Source organism: Gobio gobio (genome assembly GCF_949357685.1).
Source record: "Gobio gobio genome assembly, chromosome: 6".
Taxonomy (NCBI): Eukaryota; Metazoa; Chordata; class Actinopteri; order Cypriniformes; family Gobionidae; genus Gobio; species Gobio gobio.
In genome coordinates this window covers 49,287,720-49,304,444 of record NC_137102.1, presented here as the reverse complement: position 1 = coordinate 49,304,444, position 16,725 = coordinate 49,287,720, and the positions used below count along the sequence as shown (strand labels likewise).

The 16,725-nt window shown below is 37.1% G+C and overlaps 1 protein-coding gene across 2 annotated transcripts in view; it reads right to left on the bottom strand.

Annotated features, from left to right (window-relative positions):
- The window catches only part of gpc5c (glypican 5c), a 217,465-nt gene that overhangs the window by 46,441 nt on the left and 154,299 nt on the right, over nt 1-16,725 (bottom strand). For both annotated transcript variants that reach the window (XM_079819171.1, XM_079819172.1), the window contains one exon: nt 7,295-7,424. In XM_079819171.1, the coding sequence (XP_079675297.1) occupies nt 7,295-7,424 (130 nt within the window). The remainder of the gene's footprint in view (nt 1-7,294; nt 7,425-16,725) is intronic.

Genomic DNA, 16,725 nt, shown 5'->3' with positions numbered 1-16,725 from the left:
AAAAAACAGATGCAGTAACTGCAGTACCAAAAACATTTCCAAGACTGGAGGTCTAATCGCGTTGACCCCTCTTCTCTCTCACTTTTTATGCCCCTGAGCAGTTGTTTTCTGCTGCAGTTGCTCTGTTGTGGTAGATTGCAGTGTTTTCTACTTGCCAATTCACTCTGTCAGGAAAGAAACATTTTACACAGAAAAAGTGGCAGGTATATTAGTTTGCACTTACACTCCAAGACTTAATGCACAGATCTTTTTTGTCATACAGTATCAGATTTTTTTCTGTCCCATACATTGACATCAATCATCACATTTTTGGTTTCAATCCCGCATTTAAATTGTCAGTCCAAAAACCTTGCAGTGTGTATCTAGTGAGAAATAAAAGTTGTATTAAAATTGTGAATGGATTATAAACAGAAAGGCAAGCAATGAGTGCTCCCTTGAAGCTGTCAATAGAGTTTTCCGAGCTCTTGCAAAAACACCCGTTATCAATTAAGTTGTCTATATTGTGTAATAAATCCCTACTTTACACTGTGCTTACAATTTGTTGGTTATACACTCTTAAGCCCTATTCGCATAGGATTAGTATTACCTGGTGACCTCTAGTCATTTGTAATAATAACGGAAGTTCTTTACTGGCATCTATGGTTCCATGAAGAACCTTTAAAACCATGAAGAACCAGGTTTTTATATTGTGCAAAAAGTCCTTTACAGTGGAAAAGGGTTCTTCACACAAAGAAAATAATTCACTGAAAAATTATTTGAGGAGCCAAAAATGCTACTTCTGGCATTGCTGCGAAGACCCCCTTTTGGAACCTTTGTTTAAAGAGTGTAAATAATCTTATTGTGTAGAACACAAAAGTGAGTTTGTTGAACAAAATTGCTTTTTGAGCTGACCAGATTGGTCATTTCGCTCACGTGCTCTGAACTGTGATTGGATTGATTCCGATCTTTGGAATATTGTAATTTAATAATTGTTTAATCAATACGGCATCCTCAATAAACCCGTCTCCGGCGTGTGGCCTCCAATATTTCGATTATTCCTATTTAATAATTATTTAATCAACACATCATCCTCAATAAACCCGTCTCCGGCTTGCTGCCTCCGATCTTTCGAATATTCCGATCTATTATGTCCTCAGAGCTGTAAAGTTGCCAGAATAATAATCATACGCTGTTTGTTAATTGGCCAGAGGAGAACTGGCACCCCGACTGAGCCTGGTTTCTCCCAAGGTTTATTTTTCTCCATTAGATCACCTGATGGGGTTTTGGTTTCCTTGCCACTGTCCTCTCTAGCTTGGCTTGGCTTGCTCAGTTGGGGACACTACATTTTTCAACTAAATATCCAAATAAATCTAATTATTAAACTAAATTAACCATATAAACTAAATTACTGATCTAATTACTGTTCTAATGCCCACATTGTCACTGTATGATAATTGAAATGAGCTGATGACATCACCGTTTTCTCCAGAACGGCTATACGGCTGAATAAAATTCTGTTGCATTATTTTCCTGTTTAACACTGTGAAGCTGCTTTGAAACAGTCTGCATTGTTAGAAGCGCTATATAAATAAAGTTGACTTGACTTGACTTCATAGAGCACTCACACAAAGACGCATGGGGAACGTAAAAAAAACTCCCTACCAGTTGCCATAGTCCCGAGACGAAAAAGGGGAGTGAAATTGGCTTACTGTCTTTATAAGTGAAACTGGTAACACTATTTTCATGGTCCTTTTTAACTTTCTTTTGACTATAAGTAACTTTGCAACTACAAGTCAACTTAGCTTAACCCTAACAGTCTACTAACACTCCACTAACACTCTAATAAGAGATAGTAGACATTAGGGATGCCACAATTCTCAATATAATATTGAACCGTACGGCAATCACGGTTCAATAAGCGCTTGTGAATTGCGTTTTTTTCGGGTTTCACATTTAATTAATTATTTTTCTACAAATTCTATAATTTGCCTCCATCCCAATACTGAACAAGGCGACAAACATTTACATCACACGTTAGTGGTAGAGTTATACTCATGGAACACTATAGATATTCACAATCACAAAAGTTCATTATTTGCATGCGTTTACTTGCTGGTTTCATTCGCGGCGCGGTTTTAACATGCGCTTTTCAGAGCGTGCGCACTAAAAGCCTGTCAAACACGTGATTACTGGATTAAGTAGTCTCACTGCGCTAATACTGTCAAATACACACAAGGTTAACATAAACACAGTCGGTTATGTCTAAAGTGAAAGTAAAATCGGCGTGTCTGTATATTAGATGCAGGGAGGTCTTAAATTGACAACAGCGCAGTAGTGAACACGCTGTCCTTAAAGGGACAGTTCACCTCTAAAATTATGTCATTATTTACTCACTCTAATATTGTTCCAAACCTGTATTCATTTCTTAATGACAGAATATTCATTTTTGAGTGAAATATCCCTTTAATGTTAATACAACAACAACAGAAAAAGAGAAAATCAATCACTGCTCTTGAATGAAAAACTAATACAGTAGCTTTAATAAGAATCAGTGTATATTTTATAGTGAAATCTATGTAGTGTTTTATTTTTGCATTCATTCATTCAATTTCATACTTAAATGCTGCTGTACAGCTCTGAGCTGCCAGTGTAAATCTTTATATATATATATATATTTATTTTATATTATCCAATACACTAGGAATGTGTTCAAGGGTTTTTTTAAGTAAAGTTTTAAGTTTAAGTAAGGTTTGTCAATTCTTTTAAGTAAAATAAGAGTATTGCAATAATAAAATAGTCTTTCTTCACTTTAACCTCTTGCTGTTCCTGTCGCCTAAGAATAGAATAACAAAAAATTTATGTGACAAGCCATCAGAACCGAACCGAACCAAAAACGTGGTTAAAAACCGAGGTATGTATTGAACCGTGGACTACATGTATTGTTGCATCCCTAGTAGACATGTAGGTGCAATGTTACTTATAGTCAAGCGAATGTGTTAAAGGGACCATCAAAATAAAGTGAAACCGTGAAACTTATCGATATTGCGCAATAATCCCTAAATGTATATTGTCAGCAAAGATCACACTAATATTTAGGGCCATATTTACTAAACCGGGCAAATTAGTGTGAGAGCGCAATTCCAAAAACGCGCTGATGGGAGTGGAAAGTTCTGCGCATGATCTACTGACGACACACAAATCAAAGAACACGGACACAGCCGGATCATTTCCATAATGACCAATGCAATCTACCAAGAGCAGCGCAAATTAGCGTCTGGTTTAAGACATGCTTTTTTGGGGTGTTAAATAATCCCTCCTCTCATAAATCTAAATCTCATAAAAAAGGGAAAATCCAGCAAATGCATATGCAATAAGGTCAGCCGCAAAAATAACCCTGTCCATGCCTTTTCAGCGCTAGTTTTTCACTGCGTGTCTTTAGTAAACCCTGACAGTAGCTTTTTAAAGGCAAAAAAGGGTTTGCCCTGGTGTAAGCTGTTAGTAAATCTAGCCCTTAATGTCTTACCCAGCCCTTCTTATGGCTTATGGATAGCTTAACGAATAGCTATAGCCCTCCGTGATTGTGGCAGCTTTACAAAACAATCTGTGCTTAAATGTGCTGATCAGGCATGAGTCTTGAAAATTTCCCATTCAAACAGCAACTTACAGTAGCATCTCGAATACTGTCTGTAACGCGCAATGGGAGTCAAGCTAGTATTCTTTTACCAGTAACCATAGCAACAGTGACCAAAGTAATATCAAAGAAGGCAATGTCCATAAAACTGAAAAGCATTATTACTTGTGATATACGACATTCATCCATTCATCCATCAAATCTTCATTAACCCACAGCAGCTTTTATATCTGGGTGGAGAGCGGAACATTTGAGTCACACATAAAACTGACGGGAACAGCCCTGGTGGAGAATAGTAACTGGATCTAAAACCTTCAGATGACACACAGCTTATATCTCAGTCGCTGCAAGTTAACGAAACCACACATGAAAACCCGCAACACACAGTAGACACATGTATGTGCAGCGCAGAGCGGCTCTCTCGCACTGTATGATGTGACAGACAACTAGCTGTCCAGTCCGGTTACGTTCACACAGCTGAGAATGTGTTTGTGAGTCTTTAAAGAATGGGGTTGTCACTCATGTAAATAACTTTGTGTGTGAACATAACCGTATTAAGGACTCAAATAAAGGACTGACAATCGTATTTTGCTGCTGTGTGAACGTGGCCAGTGTGTGTTTGAGTTACAAATCTTTTAAGTCCATAACAGCTGGTCTTACTGTCTGAGAGACGTGATCAATGCTACAGGCGTCAGACATTTTAAAGTCAGACCTGTGGCCTTTGGAGAAATGCAGAATGATGGATGAGCTTCATTCTTCATATCTCGTCTCCCCTCCCAAACACTTTTGCTCTCATTGACCTTGTCTCTTTCTACCCTGGAATGTTTTTCAGCCAGTGATAAAGGGACGTTCTCTCCTCTTCCTGTACCCTGTTTTTTGATGTGTGGCACCCTGAAGCGCTAACCGCAGATTAGGGGAAATAGGTGCAGGAGAGCAAGATGGCTGCTGGAGGGCCCAGCGGGGTGATTTTAGTGACGAGTGAAGATTGGGTTTCAAAGTGGTTGAGAAATGCTACAGAGACCAGGTCTACGGTGAACACCGGAAAAAGGACAGGGGCTTGGAGCCGTGGGTCATGTGTTAAGGCTCTGAGCAGAAAAGAGAGGCCATTTAGTGGCCATTTTACCGATGATGGAATGGTAGGTACCGCCTCAGCACCTGCATTTGAGACAGTCAGAGAAGGTCATACAATCTCTCTGTACCCCTGGGTGGTCTCTGTGGTCATTTCAACACCTGGGTGTATGGATGACATAATGTGACACTGTTTGTGAGGTCTAGAAGGCTCCTAGCATTTGTTTTGGACCTAAAATTCTTTTCCGTGCAAGTACTAACGCTAACATTACTAATCTTAACACATCCTGGATATAAATAGTTAACAAGGAGGTCTATAACACCTGGATAAAAATATCTGTTAGCATTCCTATTCATCTCAATAGCAGTTGCTCGGCTGCTGCAGGATTCCAGATTGTATTGTTCCAGATTGGGGTCGGTTTTGTAATGTTTTTTAAAGAAGTCTCTTATGCTCAACCAAGGCTTCATGTATTTGATTCAAACACAGTAAAACAGTAATATTGTGAAATAGAACTACAATTAATAATTATTTAATAATTATAATAATTGTTTTCCATTTTAAAATGTAATTTATTCCTGTGATGGCAAAGCTGAATTTTCAGCATCATTACTCCAGTCTTCAGTGTCACATGATCCTTCAGAAATAATTATAATATGCTGATTTGATGCTCAAGAAACATTTTTTTATTACTATCAATGTTGAAAAGTCGTGTTGCTTAATATTTGTGGAAACTGTGATACATTTTTTCAGGATACCTTGATGAGTAGAAACGTCAAAAAAACGATGAAAGCTATGAAACATTTTAGAGATAATTGTGATTTTTTTATCTCACAATTGTGTATACATCTCGCAATTGCGACTCAGAATTGCGAGATATATAACGTCAGAATTGTGTGATATGAAGTCAAAATTGCGTGATATAAAGTCAGAATCAAAATTGCGAGATATCAAGTCAGAATTGCATGATATAAAGTCAGGTTTGCGTGATAAAAAGTCAGAATTGCGTGATATAAAGTCAGAATTGCGTGATATAAAGTCAGAATTGCGTGATATAAAGTCAGAATTGCATGATATAAAGTCAGAATTGCGTGATATAAAGTCAGAATTGCGAGATATCAAGTCAGAATTGCGTGATATAAAGTCAGAATTGCGAGATATAAAGTCAGAATTGTGTGATATAAAGTCAGAATTGCGTGATATAAAGTCAGAATTGCATGATATAAAGTCAGAATTGCGTGATATAAAGTCAGAATTGCGAGATATCAAGTCAGAATTGTGTGATATAGGAGTCAGGTTTGCGTGATATAAAGTCAGAATTGTGTGATATAAAGTCAGAATTGCGTGATATAAAGTCAGAATTGCGAGATATAAAGTCAGAATTGTGTGAATTAAAAGTCAGAATTGTGTGAATTAAAGTCAGAATTGCGTGATATAAAGTCAGAATTGCGAGATATAAAAGTCAGAATTGCGTGATATAAAGTTAGAATTGCGTGAGATAAAGTCAGAATTGTGTGATATAAAGTCAGAATTGCGTGATATAAAGTCAGAATTGTGTGATATAAAGTCAGAATTGCGAGATATAAAAGTCAGAATTGCGTGATATAAAGTTAGAATTGCGTGAGATAAAGTCAGAATTGTGTGATATAAAGTCAGAATTGCGTGATATCTAGTCAGAATTGTGTGATATAAAGTCAGAATTGTGTGATATAAAGTCAGAATTGCGTGATATAAAGTCAGAATTGCGTGATATAAAGTCAGAATTGCGTGATATATAGTCAGAATTGCGTGATATAAAGTCAGAATTGCAAGATAAAGTCAGAATTGCATGATATAAAGTCAGAATTGCATGAATTGCGTGATATAAAGTCAGAATTGCGTGATATAAAGTCAGAATTGCAAGATAAAGTCAGAATTGCATGATATAAAGTCAGAATTGCGTGAAGTGCCTGATATAAAGTCAGAATTGCGTGATATAAAGTCAGAATTGCGTGATATAAAGTCAGAAAAATTTGTGAATTGCGTGATACAAAGTCAGAATTGCGTGAATTGCGTGATAAAAAGTCAGAATTGCGTGAATTGCGGGATATAAAGTCAGAATTGCGTGAATTGCGTGAATTGTGAGATATAAAGTCAGAATTGCGTGATATAAAGTCAGAATTGTGACTTTATAATCACACAATTCTGACTTTATAAGAACTTTATGAGAAAATTGTGGAAAAAAAAGTCAGAATTGCTGAATAAAAAAATTAATTACTTAAAAAAAAAAAAAATATCTTGCAGACCCCAAACTTTTGTGTAGTTAGACCATCTACCAGCAGGAGCGGCTAACTGGTAATGCTAACCAGCCAAACCAAAACTCTTCCTCAAAAAGTCGCATTAGAGGTACAAGCAACCCTTCAGAAAATATGGTGCCAGCATTCATTCTAAAACCGAGATAGCTAATGAACAGTAGGCATACAGTATATGTTATCTGATGGCTGATTAACTATCTAAACCAGCGTCTAGCAGTCAAACAGCTTCATGAGAAAGACCCCCATGCCAATCTGACCATCACTGAACCGGCCCAAACCAGCCATGAAAGCCCCGATGTAGGTGAGCTTTTGTTGTTAACTCACGGGGAGATGCCACAGACTCTCCGGAACCTTCACAACCGTCCTCATCATCACATTCACCACTGCTCTCCCCACTGCCCGTGTCGTCCCAGGATTCCCTGTGCCCCACACCTGGCATGATCTCTTGTATCTCCTAAAAGGAAAAAGAAATCACAGAAAAATAATTACAAATAGAACAAAATGTGATGCATCCAATTCTGAACAAATTACAAAAACGTGTGCGAACCTCAAAAAACTATATGAGAAAATAATCGACATTACAAAAATAAAACATACATTTTACAAAATGTGACTGTAAAAAGTGTTAAAGTCACTTGTTTTTATAAAGTAACATTGTACAACAGCGAGTCCCACAGGTAAAGTTACAGCAGGAGCCTCTTGTGCCTCCTTTGTCCCCATTGGCTTAAAACAGACCCCCCCCCCAAAGCATGCAGCGTGTTTAGTGGGGGGTAATTGAGAATGAAAGTCACGTGAGAGGAGGCAATGTCCCCATCGCGCTATCATTGGATACGATCGGTTATGATTGGAAATGAGTGGTTTGTGCAATAAATCAAGCCTTGTTTTCGTGCACGTTCACGGATCAGCCTGAAATGAAGATAATAATGCCGTTAATAGGAAGGCTAATGAAAAAGTAAACAACACAGACATTATTTATAACCACTTTATGTCACATCAAAATCTCACCAAGACCTTATTGTAAAGTGTTACCGTGATCATAATAGACTTATTTAAAAATACAAATCTTACTGACCCCAAACTATTGAACACAGTAGTGTATGTAGTAACAACTAAAAATTCGGACAAGTTTCGCAAGTACATGTCCAAAAAAACATGGTAATACCATGGTACTTTCTGTACCAATTGCAGTTTTGAAGATGGAAATTTAAATATGTTGAACTCAATTAACTAAAGTTTTTTTAATTTTGGATATTGCTTTTAATGTTGCTCCACTTCTTAACTGTCTAAGTGACAGCTGGTGGCACTCAACAGTGAAGCTAGTGTATAAGCTAGGTCTGGCCCAGGCACATCTGTGAACAGAGAGAGTTTGGCATTTCTAAATCAAGCCCTGGACACCTCAAGCACTGGGTTCGGGCCAGAGATGCTCCACAGGACGGGTGAAAGTGCTTTACCATAGCACAAGCAAATATATTTTTAACCTACACACAAACTGTACATACAGTGGAGTCCAAAAGTCTGTGATGATTTGTCGTTACAATCTGGAAATGAACAAAGTTTTATATTTTTCATTCAAATATATTACAAAAATACATCATAGAGGCAATTTTACTAGTGGTCTCAGACTTTTGGACCCCACTATAGGCCCACATCCAGTCAAATCCACTTCACTGCCATATTAATCTTTCCACTGACATTTCACTTTAGATTTTCCTTCTTGTTCTGTATAAGATTTTGAGCATAGTAAGGTAAAGCATTTGATTTTAATCTTTCACTTCCTGCTGAGGACTAAATGTCACAACATACACGCTGTATACAATTCCTTGAAAGTCACTTTGCACAGAAGTGCCCACTGGGGAAATAAATGTCAATGTAAAGGTCAAACTCACATGACCCTTTAACTTTTGAGTCAGCACTATCAGGAACGGGCAGGCTGCACACGCTCACCGTGACCTTACACCCCCTGCCCAGGGCTTACGAGTCAGCTAGAGACATGCAGCTATAGATAAATATAGCAGGTTGGCCAGGAGCTAGACAGACAGATAAATATATAGATGATATTAATGGACAGAAATGACAACGGCTCCACACACATGGCTCAACCCTTACTGCTGGTATTTCTAACTTTGTACTGACAAAGCACATGGATGCCTTTCGAAAACAGTCATGTGCAGATTGACGCAAACACACAAGATGACACGTAACCTCAACTGGCACTCTGGAGATGCACCAACATGCACGCACTCAAACCTTTTCTGTTTCTTGTTAAATGACCTCATATGGAAGCACTGATTTCATTAATATTTAGATCAGACTGTTTTTAGGTTTTATCCAGTTTGATCAAGCTGCAAAGACAAAAACCATTAAAGTAACTTTTTCCAATACACATGAGTGTGTCATGTAGCTGCATTTCTCAAGTGTTGTTATTGTTAAAGGTACACTGTGTAACTTTTTTTGTTTTTCAAAATTAACAAAAGTCAGTACATCAATACTTCTTCCAAAACAGGATGGTTTTCACTAGGAAATTGGGTACATTCTGTGTCACTCGCCTGTCATATCTGTAAATAGAGAAAAGTTGCTCCGGCTACTTTGATGCGTGTTTGGTGTGGGAGTGGCATAGGTTAGTTTAGAAAGATTGACATGGAGCACCCTAAATTTCATCCCATTTTAAAAAAAGCAAAACGCAAAAAAAGCAAAAGAGGAGAGTCTGTTGGCAAAAAGAGAACTCGACAGAGCTTGTAATAAAACAAGAATCAACATTGGCTTGAGGGAACTCAAGAACTGAGGGATTTGAAATGTAGTAAAAACAAATCTGAGATGGTGTTTTTATTACTCAACAGGGGCCGGTTGCACCAGTTGTGCGCAAGTTACAACTTAGCCTAGTTTTGACGTAAATGGGCACTAAGTTACAACTTACGCACTACTAAATATTTTTGCGTTGCACCATTAAACTTAGTTGAAGCGTAACTCGACGTATAAACTAAATATTTACGGAAGCCTCCGATCAGGAGTAATAAAGCAGACTGACTGAACTGCATAAGCTCTTGTTTTACATAGACAGACTTCAATTCTTTACACATGTATGATAATGCTGACATTTACACTTGCATTGGGCTACATTTTAAGAGAGAAAACATTATGTGAATAGATTACTTTATTTGCAGCTCTTCAACACGAAACCATCCAAAACTGTGTTTTTTGGTTTTTGTTTCAGTATTTATTTATTGATCCTTGTTAATGTCGTTTCATATTCTGAATGCTTCTGAATGTTATATATAAAAGCATGTTATTCATGATTAAGTATATTTAATGGAAACGTATTTTTACCGTTGGTTACGTGAGGCAAAAGAAGTTATAATAATGAAGGATACACTGAAATTCACGGTAACTTCTGCTCACGTATTTGAAGGCTGCTATTGGATCATTGAGGGTAAACGTCATATTATGCAAATACGCATTCGTTTACGGAGAGCTTACGACCTACTAGTTACATTCTACCTTAAGAACAAATGGTGCAACCGAAAAAAAGTATAGAGTTACAAACTATCTAGTAGTTACTAAGCCTCTAGTGTGGACTTTACGTTCCAATTTAAGAAAGAACTTACGAACGACTGGTGCAACCCTACCCAGGAGAGTAAGGTATTTTATTGAACATATAAATTTGACATATGTAGCTCTCTAACAGAGTTCATTGTAAATAATCATTTCATTACGCTGTAGTGCTGTGCTGGAATTTATTTTCAAGAAAGTACCATGTCTATTAGTGTGTTTAGCTACAATAACGTCTTCAGCTAGTCAGCTTGAGATCCTTTCCATCTAAACTGGTTATAAATCTTAAGCCTATTAGTGAACGTTTTATTAGTAGGATAAGCTCTCTCTTTTAGTTATGAGAAAGAACCATATTTATCCGCAGTCACGCAGAGTCGAAGCACAACCAAAACAAAGTTCTTCCGCAAAATACATACAGAGGGTGCTAGTGGGCCGCTAGTTACATAGTATACCTTTAACTAAAACGAATACAAATCTTTTTCATTAACTTGAATAAAGCTGAAATAAAATACATTATAAATATTAGATAAAAAAATTCAAACTTGAGTGAAAATTAGAAATGCTGGCATTTCAACTAGCTGAAATAAAATAAGTTTACTAAATGTATGCTAAAATTACTAAAACTACAAAAAAATATTAAAAATAAACATATTACAGAGAAATAAAAAAAGCACATAAAATTACTAACCAAATAAAACCAAACATATAGAAATAACCATTAAGTCAAAATAATATATTAGTATTTCATTAATAACACATGATACTTGGGACAACCCCATATTTGGGACAACCCAATTGCTGGGTTAGTCCATTTTCAACCCAACTTGGGCTATTTTGAACCCAGCATTTTTAGAGAGTATAATAACACACTGGGTGTGAATCAATGCATTGCATTTGGTTGGATGGTGGATCTCAGCTGGTTTTGCTTCAGGACTCAGATTTCACGTCGCGACAATACTACTAAAACTGTTAATCATACAAAATGTGGATAAAATGTCCATAAAGTCAGAAATGTAATAATATTTATTTCCATGAACTGCATAGGCCCAAAAATATGCAAAATCATTCATTTGAAATAAGCTAAGATAGGAAAGAATTTTAAATGAGACAACCTTTGAAATCAACAAAAAATACAGGAACATTGCTCACCAAGTATGATTATGGTTACTGAAAGTCAGTTGCATTTACCACCCATTTTGTCTGTGCCATTATTAGAAAAGCCCTTTGACCCTTTTGTGGGTCATGCCCCACCAGTTGAGAACCACCAATCTAGATACTTAGTGTACAATTAGCAGGTAAAATCCTTCTTATAATGCTTTCTCTGAAACTCCCGGTCATAATGGCAAATGCTTTTCAGCATCCTGATGCCAAATCTATTCCTGTCAGCTAATCTATTTTATTGGTAGGTACATAGTACTCCTGCATTGAGAACATGCCCTCCCGCACTATCAATAGACAAACACACACTCGCTCAGCCCGGTACAGACACACACACCCTTACCCCTAATGAAGCATATAATGGAAACATATCATGGAAAACAGGATTTTCTGTGCTCTATGGAAATAATAGAGTTGGATGTACTATGTACAGAGATACTCTAACACACAGTTTTCCAGCCTAGGGGAACTGATTATGATTTCACACAATCAAGAAGTGTGCAACACAGAACTATATAACACACTGTTTCCAAGATGAGTGAGAGAATAACTTTTGTCAACCAAAAAGAGAAGAATGAGTGGCTGTTCATACAAGACACATTGCATTTCTTTAGAGAATCCTGAACAGAAAGTCCCCAAACAAAGGTTAAGTTAGCTATTCTCAATACAAACAATTAAACAAATAAAATCCTATTTATAAGACTATTAAAGCCATGGCTAATTACCAGATATAACACAGCTTCTGTGGTTAAGAAAATGCTGTTTGTCAAACAACGAAGAATTGATCCAATTAAAGGAACAGAACAGATTTAAAGTGCACAATGATATTCATAATGATTATTCACAATATTTATAATTCATCATTATAATCACCTTTCTGATATAACACTACAGTATTTGCTGTTGAAGAAATACAGACACAATGTGATGATACACCGGGCAACTTTTTGAGCAATGTTGCTGGGCAATGTTAGACTGGGTAAACCCAGCCTGATCTGCCAGCAATTTGATTTCGCCCGGCAACTCAGTCTGGAAACCCGTACATTCACTTTTGTTACACTTTAGCGGGAACCAATAACAGACTAGCTTATCTACCTTGCCCGCTATTGGAGGGATTTTCACAATGACGGATAGAGAAGCGATGGGTCGTTGCCCGTTGATCACGCCTCTTGTGGTCTGATTGGTTGAAGGACTATCCAATTGCGTACAGAGTCATTTAATTTATGCGCATTTATGCCCGCGTGTGCAGTAGAAAATACAGAGCAGACTCCCCAGACCATTGTTCAATCTTAAATTGAGCTTGGTCTGGTGATAGCCAGACAAGGGCAATGTTGCTATCAACTGGCGACCAGGTGAGACACAGGGCCCACGACCAATCTTAAGTATCCAGCAATATTGCTCAAAAAGTTGCCCCGTGTATCATCACCTACAGGATTCCCAGTAAATATGAAATGGTATGTAAGTCAACGAACTATGCAGATATGCAAGATACTCAATACTGTCTAATTCAAGTTTATTTACACCTATATACTTTGATTCATGTAAAGTTAAATGTTGCCTGTTAAAGGAACACTCCACTTTTTATGAAAATAGGCTCACTTTACAAGTTCCCTAGAGTTAAATAGTTAAGTTTTACCGTTTTTGAATCCATTCAGCCGATCTTTGTATCTGGCGGTAGCACTTTTAGCATAGCTTAGCATCATCATTGATTCTGGTGAGTCCATTAGCATCTCATTCAAAAAATGACCAAAGACACTTTCAATATTTTTCCTATTTAAAACTTGACTCTTATACAGTTACATCGTGTGCTAAGACCAACTGAAAATGAAAAGTTGCGATTTTCTACACCTGTATGGCTAGGAACTACTTTCTCATTCCTGCGTAATAGTCTCGAATCTTCGCGGCCGTACCATGGCTGCAGCGGCGCAATGATTCGTTGGTATTCTGTGAAACATGGTGGTAGTATACACCTTCAACTTACTATCACAGCCCTTTACAACACACAGAACCATGGCTAATCCACAACACAATTTGTCGGCTGCAAGCCTGAAACTTTCTCTGCAACTACACGAACTTAGGGCCAGTCACATTGAAAGTTACCTAGCTGGGGGCTACTTTCAGCGCTGCGTAATATCATTGCGCCGCTGCAGCCATGGTATGGCCGCAAAGATCTGCGACTATTACGCAGGAATGAGAAAGTAGTTCCTAGCCATATAGGTGTAGAAAATCGCAACTTTTCATCTTCAGTTGGTCTTAACACACGATGTAACTGTAGAAGAGTCAAGTTTTAGATAGGAAAAATATTGAAAGTGTCTTTGGTCATTTTTTGAATGAGATGCTAATGGACTGATCAGAATCAATGATGTATGCTAAGCTATGCTAAAAGTGCTACCGCCAGATACAAAGATCGGCTGAATGGATTCAAAAACGGTAAAACTCAACTAATTAACTCTAGGGGACTTGTAAAAAGAGCCTATTTTCAAAAAAAAGTGGAGTGTTCCTTTAAGTTAGTTTGAATTATCATGCAGAACTATGAGCAACCATATTACCCTTCAAACAACAATATGAACAAGTCTGTGCTTGCCAATCATAGCAAGGTCATTTACATACAGAAGTTTTAAAGACAGAAAAAAAAGGTCAGAAAGGGCAGTCATTCAAAACTAAAATCAAGTCTGCTTTGGGGCAATAACACTTACAGTCTGAATAGAAGAAGACTTAAAATGCTTTAAAAAAAAGTAAATGAAAAATTGTGAACTGTTAAGTGTTACTCTGACTAAGGATAAACCAAATAAATTGATTTTTCAGGACTCAAACCTTTTCCTACAAAATACATGATTCAATGTTAAGTGAAATGTTAAATGAAGAAACTAATCACGTTTATATAAACAAACATATTTCCTCATTTGCACTTTCTGTACTCCGTTAGGTCCAATAAAAGTCAACCACTGCTTATAAACAAGTCTCAGAAACGAGTATTTTTGATCAAAGCCCTTACAGACCAATTAACCTTGCAATCATGCAAAGTAGTCAAATGAATAATTTAATTACATATGCGTGCGTTAATGGACTGGCTGGCAGTGTCGTGACTGAGTCAGCAAACCTGTGGAGATCTCAACCAATACGGACAGTCTCTAAAATGCATTAAATAGAAAACGCTCTGGACTCAGTTCCCACTAAAGCTCTCTAATTAGAAACACTATAAAGAATTAATTAAAGAATGAAAGACTGCAGTGACCATGGTTACAGCTTATTAACTGGCTGAAGGCCCAGTTATCTTGGCCTCTCTTTCCTTATAATTCTGTGAATGACAAAGCGACACATTATTGGAACTACAGGTGCCAAGGTTGACACGTTGGACTGAGATTAATTAAATATGTTTCAACTTTGTTTTCAGAAATTGAAAGATATGGCAATCATCATATACAAGCTTAACTTTCTGAACCTGGAATATTCAAGATCAATGGATTGAATTTGATTCCTAGGGAACAATTGGACTTTAGATAAAACTCTCGGCCAACAAAGTTAATTGAAAATGTGCTTGTTAGACTTGTTGGGCCCGGTTTAACCCTGGTCAAAATACGAGCGTGGTCATAGATACTGTATATCGATTGTAGATGCCTCATTCTATTGATCCGTGCAAGTGCTAATGACGTGTCTACGTATACATCTATGACCACGCTCGTATTTTGACCTCACTTAGCGGAAGTTATGGCTGAGCTCAGGGATGATCACGTTCGTCTGCTAAGAGGTAAAATAATAGCATAAATACTGCTTGGTTTCTTGCAGAAACTGATCGTTTCGCTAGATAAGACCCTGATACATCTGATACGTTTAAAGCCCTTTGAAGCTGCACTAAAACTGTCATTTGGACCTTGAACCATTTGGAGCCCATTGAAGTCCATTATATGGAGAAAAATCCTGGAATGTTCTCATCAAAAATCTTAATTTCTTTTCGACTGCAGAAAGAAAGACAGGGACATCTTGGATGACATGGTGGTGAGTAAATTATCAGCAAAAGTTTATTTAAAAGTGAACTAATCCTTTAATACCAGGTGTAAACAGGGCCTAGATATAATTGTTAAAGAACTGAAGATCAACCAAATTAGGATCAAGATTTATGCCCTATTTGAGTATGGCCACCCTGTTGAGTACAGAGCTGTGCAAACTAGGAAATCACATCTAGCACATTCTATATAATCCATAAGTCATATATCATAATGGGAGTTCAATATGCAACTAAAATCATTGCCTGTGTGTGTCCCTCTCTTCCTGTTCGCAAACAATCAGAGCCAGAATTCACATCCTAAGAGAGCAACAATCACAGCTAGCCCAGACATCTGCTCGAAGACGTTTCCAAAGTGAGATCGGACAGCCTCCAGGTTAAATATTGCAACAGGAACTTTCCTGTAAAAGTCACTATTGATACAAGTTCATGTGAACATCTACATAAACATCTACATAAAACATATTTGTGTTGTCCAATACAAATATTTAAACATATTTAATTTAATTTAAGCATTGATCTCACAAAATCGTTATGCTTAAAACAAGAATAAAACAAAACTTAATTTTAAATATATAGTACACAACCATTTAATAGTCAATATGTTTTTGTCTCTACAGAGTTCTTAAAAATGGACATAGTGGTGAAAAAAAATGAGATGGAAAAATATTAAGTCAACGTTTTTGCGTTCCATGAAAAATGTTTTGCATTCCACCATTCGCTCGCAAAATGTTTGCGTTCTCTCGAGAAAAATTGAGTCCGCTAGCAAAACCTTTTGAGCTCTTTGCGAGCGCACCCAAGTTTCTCAGAGAACACAAACGTTTTTGTGAGGGAACGCAAAAGGTTAGCGAGCAAAGTTCAGCGATGGCAAAACTGCATTTTCAGCATCATTACTTACAGGTCTTCAGGTGTCACATGATTCTTCAGAAATTTGCTTCTCTCAAAACATCTCTTATTAGTATCAGTATTGAAAATGTTTGTGCTGCTTAATATTTTTGATTTTAATATTGTCTGCTTATTCTTGATTTTTTTTTTTTTTAAAGAAGAA